Genomic DNA, 16237 nt, shown 5'->3' with positions numbered 1-16237 from the left:
GACACTGCTTTGAATCCCTGCTCATACTGCCACACAACACTGCATAAACACAAACAAAATCAATCAACAGTATGAATATTTAAGAGAACATAGGTTTAGAGCAGCTGAGAAGATGTTTACTCCAGTCTAATGTCAATCCTGACGCAGGCCAAAGAGATAAGGTTACCTCAGGATGAGTAAGACTGCTTTTAGTAAACTACTGTATGGCAGGGCAACTCATTTATATATATCTGTCTGAAGATAGCGCTGATATCTTACATAACAAGTGTAACAAGTTTATCTCCATAATTCACCCACAAAAGCACAAGACAGTTTTCACATGCACACACACACACACAAAAAATCACAGCCATCTTTATTCACTGAGGTGATTACAAAAGACAAAAACGTATCAAATGCTACAGCTACATGGTAAAACTTATCACTTCATCTGACTGTTTGCTCTCCATTAAAAATAAATGAAGCCAATTAAAGAACAGCAGATTGTTTATCTCAATTGCATTAACCTTAATAAAATAATAAGCACATCAGGACCAAAAACTTTTCATTTGCTCAAATTCTCACAAGTGTTTTACAACAAGCAAGAGAAATTAGTTGATGAGTAAAGTAAGAAATGTTATGATGCCCTAAAATAAGACAGACAGAATATGATGGGGATGGAGACATGATAAAAGCAAACTCGAATGAGTGAAGGAGGTGTCGATCTGGATCGAAAGTGTCCACCAAACGGGAAGGATGTCCTGGGTTTTTGTTGTCTTTCAGGTCACAGGACTTCCCATGAGCCTCTCCTGTCGCAGCGAGACCAGTCGATTGAGCCACAACTCCTCTGCTTTCTCCTTGTCCATGAACAACTGCAGGACAACGTACAGAGGACACGTTAATGGGCAGACAGCTTCAACTCTGAGTCTAAAGAAAATCATAAAAGAAAAACTATTTCTGGTATGTGCATGTATAAAAAAAACCTAAATGTTGGTCTTCACAAAAATTAGAAGACAATGAAAAATGTCCATAAGAATTCCTATCTATCTATGCATGTATTTATATCTCTATCTACAGTACCTGTCAAAAGTTTGGACACTTTGGACACAGTCTACTGCACACTTCAGTCATTACCATCTTCTGATGACAGTGATTGTAACTGTAGTGTTACGGCCTACCTTCCTAAAGCTCCCACATCTAGAATATGGCAGAAATGAAGGATGTTTCCTTGTACATTTATGAGCCTGGCACAGAGCTGTCAGTACTGCCCACTGACACCCATGTGATCTCCATTGTGGAGTCACAGCAATGGGATGAGTGAAGTCTGAGGTATCGTACATGTCATCTTTGTCTTTTCTTATCTACCGACTTTAAAATGCACAGGAGAAAAGCCTTTATTTTACAACTCAACTATTGCTGCGGGCCTAGAAGTGTGTTAGACTGGTGACAGAAAGGCCCTACACATGTGACTTGTATTCGCGGTAGTACATCACCAGCAGTAATGATATTGATTGTAAGAGGGCTATAAAACTGCTGCTGCAAGTGTCTGATGAATGAAGGCATCTGTTTATTAGAAAGAAACATAATGACTATGAGACTGAGAAGCAAAGCACCGAGACACAGGAAAAAAAAAATCAGAAGATCGTTTCTATATTCACTGTGTGTACTTGTGTGAGGGTGAGAGATAACGTTGACATGCTGGCTATGTGTATATATTGTACATCTATGTGATGATACATGTCTATTATTATGCAGATTGTAGAGCAACCCCGGCCACGTCAATCCTTCATTCTTAACCTACGCTGCTTACAGCTGCACTGCATGTTATCTGTGTGTTAGATTCAACACCAGTGAGTTCTTGTCTGTCAGCCCCGCACTGGTGTCATGGTGCTAATGAGGCTGTGTGTGTGGGATGACAGTATCTGGGCTGGGCTAATGGGACTCATCTGTTCTAATTGGAAGTGGAGCTGGAGCTGGAGCTGGGGCCGGGGCCCGCCTGGGGCATATTGCTACCATACATCAGCCTGTCTGAGGTTGTGGATGTGTGTGCACTGGGGGGTAGTGTGTGTATGTAAGAGTGTGTGTGTTTGTAAGGGGGTTATCTGCATACGTCAGTGCATAACTTAGTTTCCCCAGTGGAGATAGATGACTGGGAAGCCCCAGGGAGCGTTATTGGAGTTTAAAGTTTTCCTTCTAGTTTTTCATCATTGGTCTGCAGGCACGGGAGGAGGTGATGTTAGGAGGTTATAATCTGCTATACTGCAGTGTCCTATGTGATACAATGCACAGAATCAGAAGATCCAAAAGTGGTGTAAATAGTGAGGATAGTGTTTGTATTTTTAAAAGAAAAGGTTTACAAAGTTTGTCTAAAAATCAATAAAGGCAAGAACCATACTTGTAAAAACAAGATGGTACCAAAAGATAAAATCAAAAGAAGCGAGATCAACTTCAGCTATGCCTGAGGGTTGGAGAGTGATTCTAGGCTCAGAGGGTTTTAAAAAGTCTGTCATAGAACTTCAGGACAGCCTGGTGTGATATTGAGGCAAACAGAAAAATCTAAACCTTACAATGAAAAGGTTTTCCAGGTGAGAACTTACACTGGGATGGGCAAGCGTGTCACTGTCGTTATAGACTATGGATATGGGAAGCGTGACATCCTGAGAATCTGCCCTCTCTGACTCCTGCTTCACCTCAGCTGGCTCGGTCTGTACACACAAAAATACACAAAACATTCAAAAATGTCACACTCAAATTAAAATGAGCACGTTCAAGTATTTAAATAGGTTTTAAGGTACCAAAACACATACTATAACACAGATATTATTAAAGATAAGCGTATAAATGATAGATGCAACTAATAAATTGTGAAAGAAACATTTTTGAAAAAGAAACCCATGTAAGAATATATTAACCAAAGCAACATGATTTTACTGTTTGCAGTGTTGTCAAATTACCACATAAATGGTATGTGCAAAAGAAGACAAACATCTCTCACCCTCAAAATGATAACATCTGTTTCCCAATTCTATAATACATAATAATAATCTAAAATGCATACTAAAAACTTCTGATTGTGGTTTCGAGTGTGCTGCTGATATACAGCACCTGTCAAAAGTTTGGACACATTTTCCATTCGTCCAAACTTTTGACTGGTACTGTATGCAAATGTCCCACAAAGCAAAAGGAAATGGAGGCGCTACTCATGGCCGCAAAACATTTGAATATATTGTGAACAGCTGTAGAAAGACCTTGGAGAACAAAAAAGTAATACATTTTTGGAAAATATTTTGCTTTCCAGCTTGATGGATGTCTTGAAAACAAGCATGTACACTGATTTCAAGCACTGAAAATATGCTAAAGGCAATAAACATTGCCATATATTACATACTATATATTCTTCTCTGGAATGGGACACGTAAAGGAATTGTGAAAAGCAATATGACATTTGTCCAACAGATGGCAGTGAAAGATTGGCCCATGCAGTAAACTGGTGGACAGGAGGCATATCTCACCTCATTCATCTGTCTGTGTATGTGAGAAAACATAAGACAATCAGCAATAAACTGTATTTCCCCTTTCTTGTCTTTTAGCTTCAGTTTTGTGTGAGTGATTCTTTTTGGGCTAAACCAGCAACTGCAGTGTGAGAGGCCTGGCTTCAGATTAGCTGAAGTGTATAAGGTCTTCTTCATGTTGGTGATTGCTGAAGCTACAACTTGTAAATATGAAAATATTCAAACGCTTGGCAGAATCAGCTTTGTGACAGTTTAGCTTTGTCAGTTGAAGAGCAACATTATCCACATTTTTTTTTTTTTTTTACAGCCAAAGGATTTCTTCTCAAAACGGCTTTAAGTTAAGATGAAGGCTCTCTGCCCCCCTTATGCTGCCATCTGTAGAGTCAGAGCTGATAGCAGGAAATATGATACTTAGAATGATACGTCCTCCATCCCTAGAGGTATGACTTAAAGCTATAATAAGACCCATATTTGGACGGATGGCCCATTCGCCTTGTTGTACTTGATGAAGAAGAAATAACAAAATGAATACTTTGCCAAGTCCATTCATGTTTCAAACACGCCTAATACCAGCCTCAGAGCAAATGTTTACCCAGTTGGAAAAACCTATTTAAAATTCATTTGGCAGGATACAAAAAATGAGTGGGATATAAAACACACTAGCTAATAAGTATGGTGATGTGCCAAATATCAGATAGCATAACTGGTTATTATAATTCTGGGGAATGATATGCTGAATATACATTTATAAAGAATCTAGCTTGCTTAAAATAGAAAAAAGATACAGTACTGTGACAGACACTAAAGGTTTCATAGGGTTCTCCTCATTAAAATCATCCAGTCACAACTCATAGCTAAATGGTCATCAATACTAAAACCACATAAACTTTATAAGCATTTATTCTCAGAAAATAAGATGCTCAAATGGGCAATCCTATTATGTTATTTTGACACTATTTCATTAAAAAGGTTTGTTTAATTAACAGTTATAAATGACCCAAAGATGCATGTTATAGGGTAGTCAATGTTTACATATGTTTACATTTAATATTTGACTAATGACATGGACGATACCCAAGAGATTAATCTGAAAACCAGTGAAGACCTGCAATAAAAACTGTCTATCATTAAAGTACGTCTGTGCATAAAAAAGAAACTGATTAAAATACTACAGAACTGTGTTCCTTTGTTGTAGTTCAAATAGCATTTTCTTTAGAATTTGAATTTTTTTTTTTTTAATATTCGATTGTTCTTTCTATTATGTTTTATGGGGTGATTTTACAGTATAAATCTAATGTCAGAACACACTTGACAGGTAATATTTCCCAGACAGGAGATCCACTGTAGGTGTGAACAATGAAAGCTACAACCTCACTAATAACTGAATCTAGTAAAGTTGGGGGATCAACGTGTCAATGTGGCTTTAGACTGAGAAAGAGAAGGCCTAGTAAACTGTGCGTATGCAATCTGTGCAGTATGTGCAGGCCAGGACAGACTGAATTAGTACAGTCCAAGCTGCAGCCACACAGGTCTTGACCTTTGTCAGACTCACCGAGACGTGTCCCAAAAGTCTGTGTAGGTCTGCTGTCACATGTTGTCGCCTATCTTTTCAAAACAGCCACGAGCCCCAACAAATCTAATTCCTGCTCCTTCAGAGACAGCAACATTTCAATAATGACTTCTGTGTTTTGTCTGCATCTGCACAACCAGAGGGGGGAGAGAGAGACAGAGGATGGCTGTTGCCTGCTGTGGCTTTTGTGTGGGTGCTGTTGCTTTGGAGGCGGTGAACAGTGGAGCGTCTGATGAAACCGTCTCAGGTCGGAACAAACGGCGCTGAATGGGAATGTTTGATTTGGTCTGGGCTGTCTCTGGACAGACGGCAGAGCATTGCAGAGAGGGAAATTCAATAAGAGACAGAGTGAAAAGATGGAGAGAGTGAGGGGAAAGGGGAGAAAGAGAGACAGAACGCACCTTTATATCATCCCTGGATGATTTGAAAGCCTGAGGAACAAAAGAATCACTCTCGATGGCCTCAATGTCCTTTATCCTTCGCACTTGCTCCTCCAGAGAAGTTCCCTCTGAAACACGTTACACAGAAGGGAAGCTATGAACAAAAGCAGGCACACACACATATGAACACAGACACACAGAGGGTCAGCCTTCCCTTGTCATGTTCTGAAAGGCACCAGATTTCATTTGGACTAGGCTTAGTTGATTGTATGGTCTCTCTGTGTATAATGTTATTTGACACTTGCAATATGAAATATCTGATATTCCCCTAGTTTAATCCTGGCTTCCATGAAAAGAACTCTTGCTAAACCAAGGGCACAGAGTTAGTACAAAAGGTAAGTGGAAAAAATACTAACAAGATAATAGCCAGACAGTGAATTACACTCAGATAATGCATTCTAAAATAATCAAAATATGAACACAAACTCACTGCAATGAAATTTCATTATGGAGACTAAATGTGATTAGGTTTCATACAGTTTTCATGAATCAGAAAGTATTTTGCTCTGGCTTGGCCCATCAAACAAACAGACAGAAAGGGTTTCCAGTAAATTACTCTTGGATATAAACACATCAGGATTCTGCATATCAGATAATAAATCATTTCAAGAATTCAAGAGCAGTCTTCGTAGCGTAGGAGGGCAAAAATAGGTGTGCCAGGAAAGTTAGCAACAAGAAAAAAAGACAGTCTGAATGCTCCCATTATTCTCTGGCTGTCAATCTTTCCATTGATCAGTCAATATTCATCCCTCTCTCCCCCATCCATCCGTCCTCTCCTGCACTCTCCCATCTCTCTATCTGTCAATCCAGCAGACATCCATGTTTCTCTGCTCCACTGATGTAGGCTGTGTCATGGAAACAAGTACACAAATGGGAACACACACACACTCACTCACACTCATTCACTCTCACACTTGTACACAAAGAACAACGGCATACAAGAACTCCCACATGTACACGTGTTTGCAAACTTACATACTTGGCACTCATGGTTCACATAAATCCGTATATGCGCGCACAAGCACGCACGCACACACAAACACATACACACTCCTTGCAACTGGAGCTAATAGCAGGAATTAATTCAATCCATTAGCAGCTACAGAAAGGGTGTCACAACACATCTTCGTGGCCTTGGTGTTTAATGAATAAATGAATATTTGTTCCTGCTTTCACAGCAAAGCATCACATGCTCTCTCTCTCTCTCTCACTCTCACACACACACCAAAGGCGCACACACCCTATTATAGTTCATAATAGCACTCAAACAAACTTGGTTTTGATTTAAATGCACTGCAGAATTGGACAACTGAGTGACAAGTGGAATTAAGCCTTCCTATATGACAGACTATCAGCTTGTCATCCTGTGCGGGAAGATGTGAGCAGAGACACATTGCACAGCGGCTCCAAAAATAGTCATTACCTTGACTGGGCTGCTAGATGAAGTCTGAACACTGGCCTAATATCCTCCTGGAGACTGTGGCCTGTCCTTCATACCACTATCACCACTGCACGGCTGCCTCAGTGTGCAACTGTCTGAATGAAAACCACAGCCTGTGACTGTCCAACAATTAATTCAGCGCTATTAATTCACTTTTTCAATTAGCCCTTCTCTGCTGTCCTTCGAGCATGAATGCCATACGTAAAGAACTACCACACAAACACGCACAAACTGACATGTATCCACACACACACACACACACACACACACACACACACACACCCATATCTGCTGGCATCTCCTTGGCAGGCCTGTCTGTTGCTGGGCTGTCCATGTGTGCTGCAGGAATCCATTAAGACCTCAGATTTTTTGACAAACACATTATTGGTAGATAAAATGACTTCCATATGCTGTTTGTCAGATGTCAGCGGGAAAAGATATGTATTTCATGAGAAAATCAAAAATAATGGACTTTGAGTGCGGGCCTAGCATGCTTAGAGGCAGACAAAAATCAATACTCTAGCTGGGCGAGCTCACTTGGCAGCTCAGAGAGGTCAAAGTTGATATTTAATATTGACACATTATCTGGCAAATTAATTTAACAGGTCGACTCAATTGTCACCGCATTAGGAACGCTTCTCTGTCAGTGATGAGAGGAGGATAGAGTGAAAGTTGAGACAGAAAAAACAGAGAGAACAAGAGACAGAGAGGAAAAGAAAGCAGACACAATTAAATGTACTGTATATGCACTGCTTTAAATTAGATTATTCTTATGTCTATATTGCATTTGTGTCTGGACATTGAAATGCATTACAACCATTACCATGAATGGTAATGGTTGCCAGAAATGGGATCAAACTAGTAATGGATAGTGATTGACCAATGCATGTTAACATGTGTTTGTGTCCTTGCATTTTTACACCTATCTGTGTGTGTGTGTGTGTGTGTGTGTGTGTGTGTGCGCACATGTGTATGAGAGGGAGTCAGAAAACTCACTTGCTATGTCATTACTGAAATTAGTTGGACAGACAGCGGTGCTGATGAGTGGCTCAGAATCAATAGGCTATTGTTCTCTCTAAATAGCTGTTTGTCCACTTCATTGATTAAGACCAGAAGACGGGGAGAGAAAATCAAACCAGCCAATGGAAACAGATTTCAGCTCATCTCCTTCAGCCTTGAAGATGCGAGCGTTGAACAACAGTTTAACTTTCCTGCCAGAAGAGGGAGCTGTTCATCAACACATGTGAGCAGAGGCCTTGGGCTATGGCAGCGTTGTCTTTGTAAACTTGACTTTGGTCTAGAGTTTGTCAATCAAGAGCAGCCGAGCTGAATATATTGCTGCTGCTGATTAATTCCAGTAATTGAGTGCACTAGTGTGCCAGCTAAATTACCGCAGCACTTGTTGTGTGGAGGAAAATAAATAAAAGGAAAACTAACTGCTTGTTTTATTGAGGTCTCTCAAATTTTGGCAAATCTTTGACTGTTTTGGGATTATATGGCAAACAGGGAGCTTAAAGGCATTTAATGAATGTATTAAAAATGAACAGCAAAGAAAGGGCAAACTGTGCTGTTGTATTAATGGCAGAGTGTTACTTTGGCACAGTGAGTTCAAGAAGTATATATGGGACTCATGACAGAAAATAGTGACTCCTATATTGATCTGGTCAGTTAAATCAAAGCGTAATCTTTTTAATTAGTCAAAGAAAATGATTAAAATTCACAAGATTGGTTTTAAATGTAGTTTTCTCTGTTTACCACTGACACAATGTCTACTGCAAACCTCACAATGATATAAACCTTAGAATACATGAGGATAAACATTGATCAGGGTTTTGTAACCCACGCCCAGCTTTCACCTGGACATGCTCATACACTTGCACACAGCAACATCCCTTGGCTTTACCAGGTTTCAATAATGTGCCCTCCCCTCCTCTGCCCCACTACCTCTCTCCCTGCACCGCGGCAAAGATGTGTAATTCAATGCTCAATTTAGGCCCGTCTCTGTGGAGATTTTTTTTGCCTGCTAATTGATAGAAATTAAGCCATTAATCAAGCCACTAGCCATCATTCAACCCAGGGAAGATGAATACAAACTTTCATAATAACCACCTTCCCCATTTTAGCCCTCATTAGCATTAATTTTTAATGTAATTATGCTATTCTTTTACACTGAGCTCATAAATTACTGCTCTTTTGTTGCTGGCTGGCCTTGTAAAATCCAAAGTAATGCTTTGTAGTCTGATCTTTAAGGCAATTACTGGCTTCTTCACTCTTTTATCTCCCTGCATTTCCAATAACCTGCTCTCTAATGATTTATCTCCGCTGTACCCCCACCCCCCCTCCAATCCCTTTCCCCGCTCTTTCTCTCTCTACACCAGCGGCCAACTGCCCCGCTGCCTGCCTCCGCCTCCAATCCCCATCCGCCCACATTCTCCCCATCTCTTTACAGCAGCCCCAGATACATCAGGGATGCACACAAACACATGCACGGATGCTTGTCTCCACCAACTTAACTATATTAACACACGTGTATGAGTGTATTCATTGTGTGTGTGTGTGAGTGTGCAGTAACTTTGTTTACTATCTCCTTTAGCCATTTTCCAGCTCACCCTTCATTAGTGAATATCCAGCTCCAGCAATGGTGACAACACCTGGGGAATGCCAAGGTAAGAGACTGGCGCTCCATCTCACTCTCTCTCTCCTGGCTGGTCTCCTGTGGGTCTTACCTGTAGGCTAGCTGCTCTTGTTTATGTAACCCCTGAGCTGGGTAAACACACACACACACGCGCGCACACAGGCACACACTTGCAGAGCTTGGCATCAAACAGCTGAGTTAAGCTTAGCAGGGCTGTGTGCTAGGGGCGATAGAGGGGCTCCGGTCTGGCCCTGTTCTCAGCAGCAGCATCCTGGCTGCATCAAAGTCTTTACTGTATGATTCTCCAGGCCCAAACAACAGGCTGCTCCAACGCATGCCTGGGAATTGGACTGAACAACAACAGAAAAAATGAAACAATAGGTTACTTATTAAAATCCAACTGATGAGATTTCATTATCAGCACCAAATGACTCTCTGCGAGACATTTTGCTTTGCCGATGAGATTTCCATTGCATTGAAATAAATAAATTAAGAAATCTAATGTGTCTGCAAACGCTGCTGCTAATGAGATATTTTGTTGATATGACAGAGAAGTTTAAGCCTGTGCCACTCAGGCACAGAATCAGAGTCAGACCTATTGCTCTACTCTTACATGGAAAGTCACATGGCTAACTTCCGTTATTAAAAAGGTGTCTGGTGTGGGCCTTGGTTAGGTAATACTTTTAGACTGTATCGATCAGGGGCTGCTGACAGGTTCTGATGTTAGCCCTGGAAATGCATCAAGTGGCTAATGAGCAGCTATTAGGCCCATCGATTTGCTGATTTCAATTGATAGCTAGCAGGCTAAAGCGGCACATCAATATTTGCATAACTAATACCCTGCAGCTTTAGGCATTGAAAAATGAGACCTCAATGGGTCTGGGAGGAAGAGAAGAGACACATAGAGAGAGAGACAGAAAGGTGATGGGGATAATGAGAGCAGACAAAAACAGATCAGCAACACAGAAGTATGAGAAACACCTGGACTATCAAAACCATCCAAGTGCCAAAAAAAAGCGAAACCACCACGTGTTTCCTCTCTCCTTTGTGTGAATCTGTAGGTTGTCTGTGAGGAAGCCAACCACCAATAGTAGTGTTGCAACAATGACAATATGTGACGCTGATGTGGCTGACGCCTGTGGAGGCCCGGGTCAACAGGTCACACAAAATGAAGGAAAATTCTGACAGGCTGAGCCAGATGTCCCGAGTGTTTCCCCAAGGAGTGTGTGTATATGTATGTATGTGTTTGTAAGTGCGTGTGTGAGCAGGGAGATGTCCAGTGACAGAGCAGGTGGCTAAGCCAGTCTAATGTGCATTCCCACGAGACCACACACACACACGCGCGCAAATACATAATACGCACAGTCACTCACATATTACCTCCCATCCTCCCCCCAGAAAGGCCACATGTCTCTATAACCCGTGGCTTCCAACAATGCACCTTCCAACACAATACACACACAGGCCAAGTGATCCCCTGCGGTGCTCACCTTGTTATCATAGTGTCAACTGGTCTCTGTGGAGTTTGCTGTCCTGTCGACTCCTGTCACTGACATCAGGGGCCTGTCACCCATCACTAATGCTCAGCTGTCTCCCTTAAACACTCAGGTCTGTAAGTTCTGTGGAACTTAGGGAACAATACCATAAATGAATGGTATGTAGCCTTGAGCATTATTTGACCTCAGCAGGTATGGCATGTGATATTTTTATGTGATCTCTTATGTGATATCTATTTGGAATCAGGAAATGAAGAGCAGCTGGTGGCTGAGTGTCACACGCACGCTCTTCTAGTGTCTCCTGGTGATAGTGATCTCCCACTCTCCAGTCAATAAAGGTCTGAATGATGAATTAAAGACCCAAACAACCTGCTAATGACAGGATGACACGGCAGCCACGCGCCACGCTCAGCTATCTCCTTCCACATCTCCACTCATCCCTGCCTATTCGCCACTTCTCTCCCTCTTTTGTCATCCAACCCCTTTCTTCTCATCTCTCCTCTTAACTTCCTATTCTCAATTGACCCTAGTTCACCTACTTTGCAGTATGTTTTCCACATCTATACGAAAAAATCCTACTACTACAATTAAATGCATGTGTTTAGCCTCTTTTTGTTTCTGCCCATAATGAAATCATGGGGAGGAACAACAGATTGGCCCCAGTCTGTTCTTCCATCCATCCGTGCATCCATCATACACAATATCTGAAGTCACAGACTGTATTTATAAGAAATGATGATGCATGTAATTGTTTTATTCTGCCATCAAAACTGTACGGACTGATCTAAAGGACTTATACGTTATTTGTTTGTTCATGTTCGGGTCATGTAAACTTCAGACATAACTTATGAGACTTTGATGAGACGCAGTTTTTTGGAAAATGATGCAACGCATGCTACATTCCCGCTTCCAAATACACTGTTTGTATTACAACTGAAAAAAGCTAACATACTGTATTTACTTGTAATTGGCTCAGATGGAGAAGTTACCATTCATCATGGGACGACATGTTTATTGTTGCCTTGTTGACACTGCACCTATTGCTATAATGGATATAACTAATGCATTCATTTCAAAAAACAAGGGTCTACCTTTAAGGAAACTAGTGCAAACGAAGTTTAAAAGCATCTACTGTATATTTACTGCACATAAATCAGCTATTTATCAGAAATTCTAGCTAAGACCTGACTGCTCCTGCTGACCTGCCTACATGGTGCTAACTGCAAACATAGATGGCTAACTAAAACCAGGTGGGTGTGTTTCTCTGTGTGTGTGTGTGTATGTGTGTGTGTGTGAGGGGGAGAAAGAGAGCAGTATGAGTGTTTGTCGATGTCCTGTGCCTGGGCAGCATCACAGAATCTCATTAAATAGTCAAGCTTTCACTGGCTGAGTGGTGAGATCTTCAAGATCACAGCCACTTTCTCTGTCAACAAGCTTGAAAGGGGACTTGTGGCATTTCTAAAAAATTGTATGAAATTTAGTTTTCTTATATTCTATTAAATTAACTCCTGCTATTTCAGGACCCATACGTAGGATATTGTCAGCATGCTGCAAGAACAACAAACCCCTTGAAGTCACTTTAGAAAGTGAGAATAAAGTGTAGTGTAAAGTGTAAATCAGCACGTAGATGAAGGACCTTAAACTCATTTCTCATATTTCAGACTCCTAACTGTTCAGTAATCTGCAGTACAATAATCTGTCTGCCTGTCTGTCTGTGAGACTCAGGGAGCTCTTTATTAAGCACAGTGCTGTTTTAGCGTGATTAGAATACAGAGTCCTGCCCTGCCCTTTACCAGAAATAACAAGCATTTGACTGAATTAACTTGAAGTAAAACTAGGCTGTGCGCATGTGTGTGTTTGAGTGTGTGCGGAGGGAAAAGTGCAGTGGTCTCCATTTTTCGATCCCAGGCTGGTCAGCAGCTCTTTTATGAACAACTCTATAATTAGAGAAACACCAAGCAACTAATTACTTAATTGGAGCAAGGTCTTTAAAATGAAAATGATGTAATCTGAATCCAGGAAACTGGCTCGATTTTCACATACACTAATACATGACTGTCAACACACAAACAGGCACACGCACCTCGTGACCTACAGTCTTCTTGACATGTAGCCATCAAGAAACCAAGTCTTTCTCTTTAGTTGGGTTGTAATTGATTCTCTCTTTCACTCTGCTGGCTCCTGACAGGGTGTGCGTGTGTGTGTGTGTGTGTGTGTGTGTGTGTGTGTGTGTGTGTGTGTGTGTGTGTGTGTGTGTGTATGTGTGTGTGGGTGATGGAGGAACGGGAACAGAGAGGGAGGGAGACTCCTGTTTGTGTGGTCTGTTACAAACTATATTAGTAAAGGTCATGGCCGTGTGTGTGTGTGTGTGTGTATCTGAGTAGTAATTAATTAGGCAAATGCCCCCCACCTCCTCCTTTTCTGACCTCAGTTGTCAACTAATAAGCTTGGCACTGTGTAATATATTACACTCCTTTTTCTATTGCATTCTGCCTTATTGGAGGAAATCATGCAAAATAACAAAACAAGGGTGACATCATCATTTGCATGTAAATTCAAAACTCCTCAAAGTAAATTATTTTCATTTAGGGTCTAAATTACAGGAAGAAAATGCATGAATAGTTGCTTGACTATAACGTCCAGTCAGGCCTGATATGTTTGATTTCTGTCAGCTGTACTGGTGTGTGTGCGTGTGTGTGTGTGTAAGTTCCCCTCACTGCACCCATATTATGTGTGTGCACAGGTATAAATGGGTGTATTGCTCTCCATGCAGAGACCCTTTACCTCTACGTTCTCTGACTGTTACCCCATCCTGCACTGGACCTGTCCTCATGGCACAGGCAGAGCTTGTCACTGAACAAGCTGCAGAAGTAAGAAGGCAATATGGTTGTAATGTGCTGTACTCAAGTCTGACACAAGAATTGACATAAATTTTGCTAAGGCGCTCCCTTAGAAAACCAGCTTTACTAAACACAGTGAGCTAAGCATCAGTAATGTGCGAGGATATACAGTTGGGGTAGATGGGGCGACTCTGTGCCTCACCTGGTAGTATGTATAGCATTCAGGCTTAGTCCTAACTGCAGCGGCCCGGGTTCGATTTTGGACCGTGGACCTTTGCAGCATGTCATCCCCTCTCTCTCTCTCTCTCTCTCCACCCAACTTTTCTGTCTCTCTCTCATAAAGGCAAAATGCCTCAAAAAAAAAATACAGTTGTAGATCTGGTGAACAGTGACAATGACTGGATCACACACAGGTCGACTGCATGTGCAGTACAATGTGTCATGTGTAAATTTAAAATTATCGTTATGCTTATGTCAGTTTGTGTTATTAATCGCTTTTGTATATTTCAGCCAAGTATTGGTAGCTCTCTGCTGTGTAATGAGCTTCTTTTCACATGTGCACATGTAACATTTTTTTTGCACAGAAGTGCAAGAGGTGCAATGCCTTCATGATGCAATGTAGTGCCCCCAAAGCCCCCCAACACACACAATTTACCCAAAAACACACACATACACTGGTAATTGACCTCTGATGTCTAATGACAAACCTTGCAGGGGCCACCACATGGCCAGAGCCACCCAGGATGCTAGCACTTTGACCTGTAACAGTCTGAGGGTGTGTCTAATCACTGCAGTCTGACCACCCTGTTAGACTACACCAAGTACACTACTGCTGTGTGTGATCATATCCAGACATGTGCATGCATGTGTGCGTGTGTGTGTGTAAGCCACTTTCACATACTGGGACTGTTTTCAGTTAGAGTGACAAACTACCACCTTACATTTAAACTCCAGGTAGTAAGGCTACGCTGCTATGGCTGCAATGGTCATTCTGTTTATTTAGCTATTCATTGGTTATTGATTTAGTCATTGTTCAATTTTCAGATTTTTTCCCCAAATAAAATTCTGTTTAATTACATCTTAACTATTAATTGTAGAAAAAAAAACTATTTGCAAAAAAGTTGATAAAAACATGTATAGGCACACAAACCATTTTTTTCAGCTTCTAAACATTAATTTGATCAAGAAAGATTTTCACATTCAGTATCAAATTTTCGACAAATCTGCCTGATACTATCCATAACCTAAATGGAATAGACAGGAAATCTGGAAAATACATCAGCCTGGTGACTCAACACGGTTGCTGAACATACATCGGTCTACTGGCAGGAGGTTAATTGATAAGGGGGACCTAAGAAACGATTACCAATCACAGAGGGTAAAAGGGTGCTGTCAATCATCTGTCCACTTGACTTGAATGAACACAGGCAGGGGGCTTGTGTGGTCAATTTTTGTGTAATCTAGCCTATCGCAGAGATAGCTTAGCTGCTATCGAGTCAAACATGTCATTCCACAGATATCCTTATAGAAATTATTAAGCTATAGGCTCCATAGCTGCAGAAGTGACAGCCACACCAGGCAGCATCAGCATCCCATTACCCCGGGACAACAAAGGGTCACACGGGGTTAGCAGTATTCGGCATTCGCCTCCACACATTCACGGGACCAGCAGCACTTAGGACAGGAGGTCACCTAATCACCTTGCAGAGCCATCTCCGAGGGAGAAACGGGGAAGCGCAAGGTAGGGGGAAAAAAAATCAACTTTAAATTTGCAGTGATGAAAAATCAATAAAGCAGTAATTGCTTGGCTTATCACCGTGCAATGAAACAAATTGGGAGGAGTAGGAAGGCAAGGCGAGGGCTGGCGTCCACGCTGCACGCCAGGGTTTTTTTGGCTACAGCGTGTGGAGCTGAGCAAAGCACAAGGGGGAGGGGGGGAGAGAAAGAGAGAGAGAGAGAGAGAGAGAGAGAGAGAGAGAGAGAGAGTGAGTGAGTGTGTGTGTGTGTGTGAGTGAGAGAGAGAGTGAGAGTGAGAGTGAGTGAGAGAGAGAGAGAGAGAGAGAGAGAGAGAGAGAGAGCGAGAGAGAGAGAGCGAGAGAGAGAGAGAGAGAGAGAGAGAGAGAGAGAGAGAGAGAGGAGTTTGGGCTTCAGTGGGCCAAGGCAAGGAAAAAAGGTCTCCTCGTGATAATTAAATCTTCTCACACTGATTTTCTGCCAAATTTATTTCCCCAGGGACCATAACTCTGATTCAGTGCTTACAAGCCTTGCATAACTAATCATTTCAACGTGGGGGCAACCACAAACCTGAATGAATAGGGAGGAGA

General features: G+C 41.7%; 1 protein-coding gene across 3 annotated transcripts in view; it reads right to left on the bottom strand.

Annotated features, from left to right (window-relative positions):
- Positions 1-326: 326 nt before the first annotated feature.
- Positions 327-16237, bottom strand: part of rsrc1 (arginine/serine-rich coiled-coil 1) — a 114630-nt gene continuing 98719 nt past the window's right edge. Inside the window, exons 8-10 of one of the 3 annotated variants that reach the window (XM_071495935.1) lie at positions 5463-5569; positions 2577-2684; positions 327-851 (exon numbers count right to left, since the gene is read on the bottom strand). In XM_071495935.1, the coding sequence (XP_071352036.1) occupies positions 759-851; positions 2577-2684; positions 5463-5569 (308 nt within the window). In that variant the 3' untranslated portion in view covers positions 327-758. Of the gene's footprint in view, positions 852-2576; positions 2685-5462; positions 5570-9667; positions 9928-16237 lie in introns of those variants that run through there. The other 2 variants (XM_071495936.1, XM_071495937.1) reach the window with 2 other exon arrangements.

This window comes from Trachinotus anak, unplaced genomic scaffold (assembly GCF_046630095.1).
Source record: "Trachinotus anak isolate AG129_WGS33_773 ecotype Australia unplaced genomic scaffold, CSIRO_AGI_Tana_v1 ptg000014l, whole genome shotgun sequence".
NCBI classification, from domain to species: Eukaryota; Metazoa; Chordata; class Actinopteri; order Carangiformes; family Carangidae; genus Trachinotus; species Trachinotus anak.
Note: the sequence above shows the minus strand (reverse complement) of the source record. Positions and strands in the feature narration are given on the sequence as shown.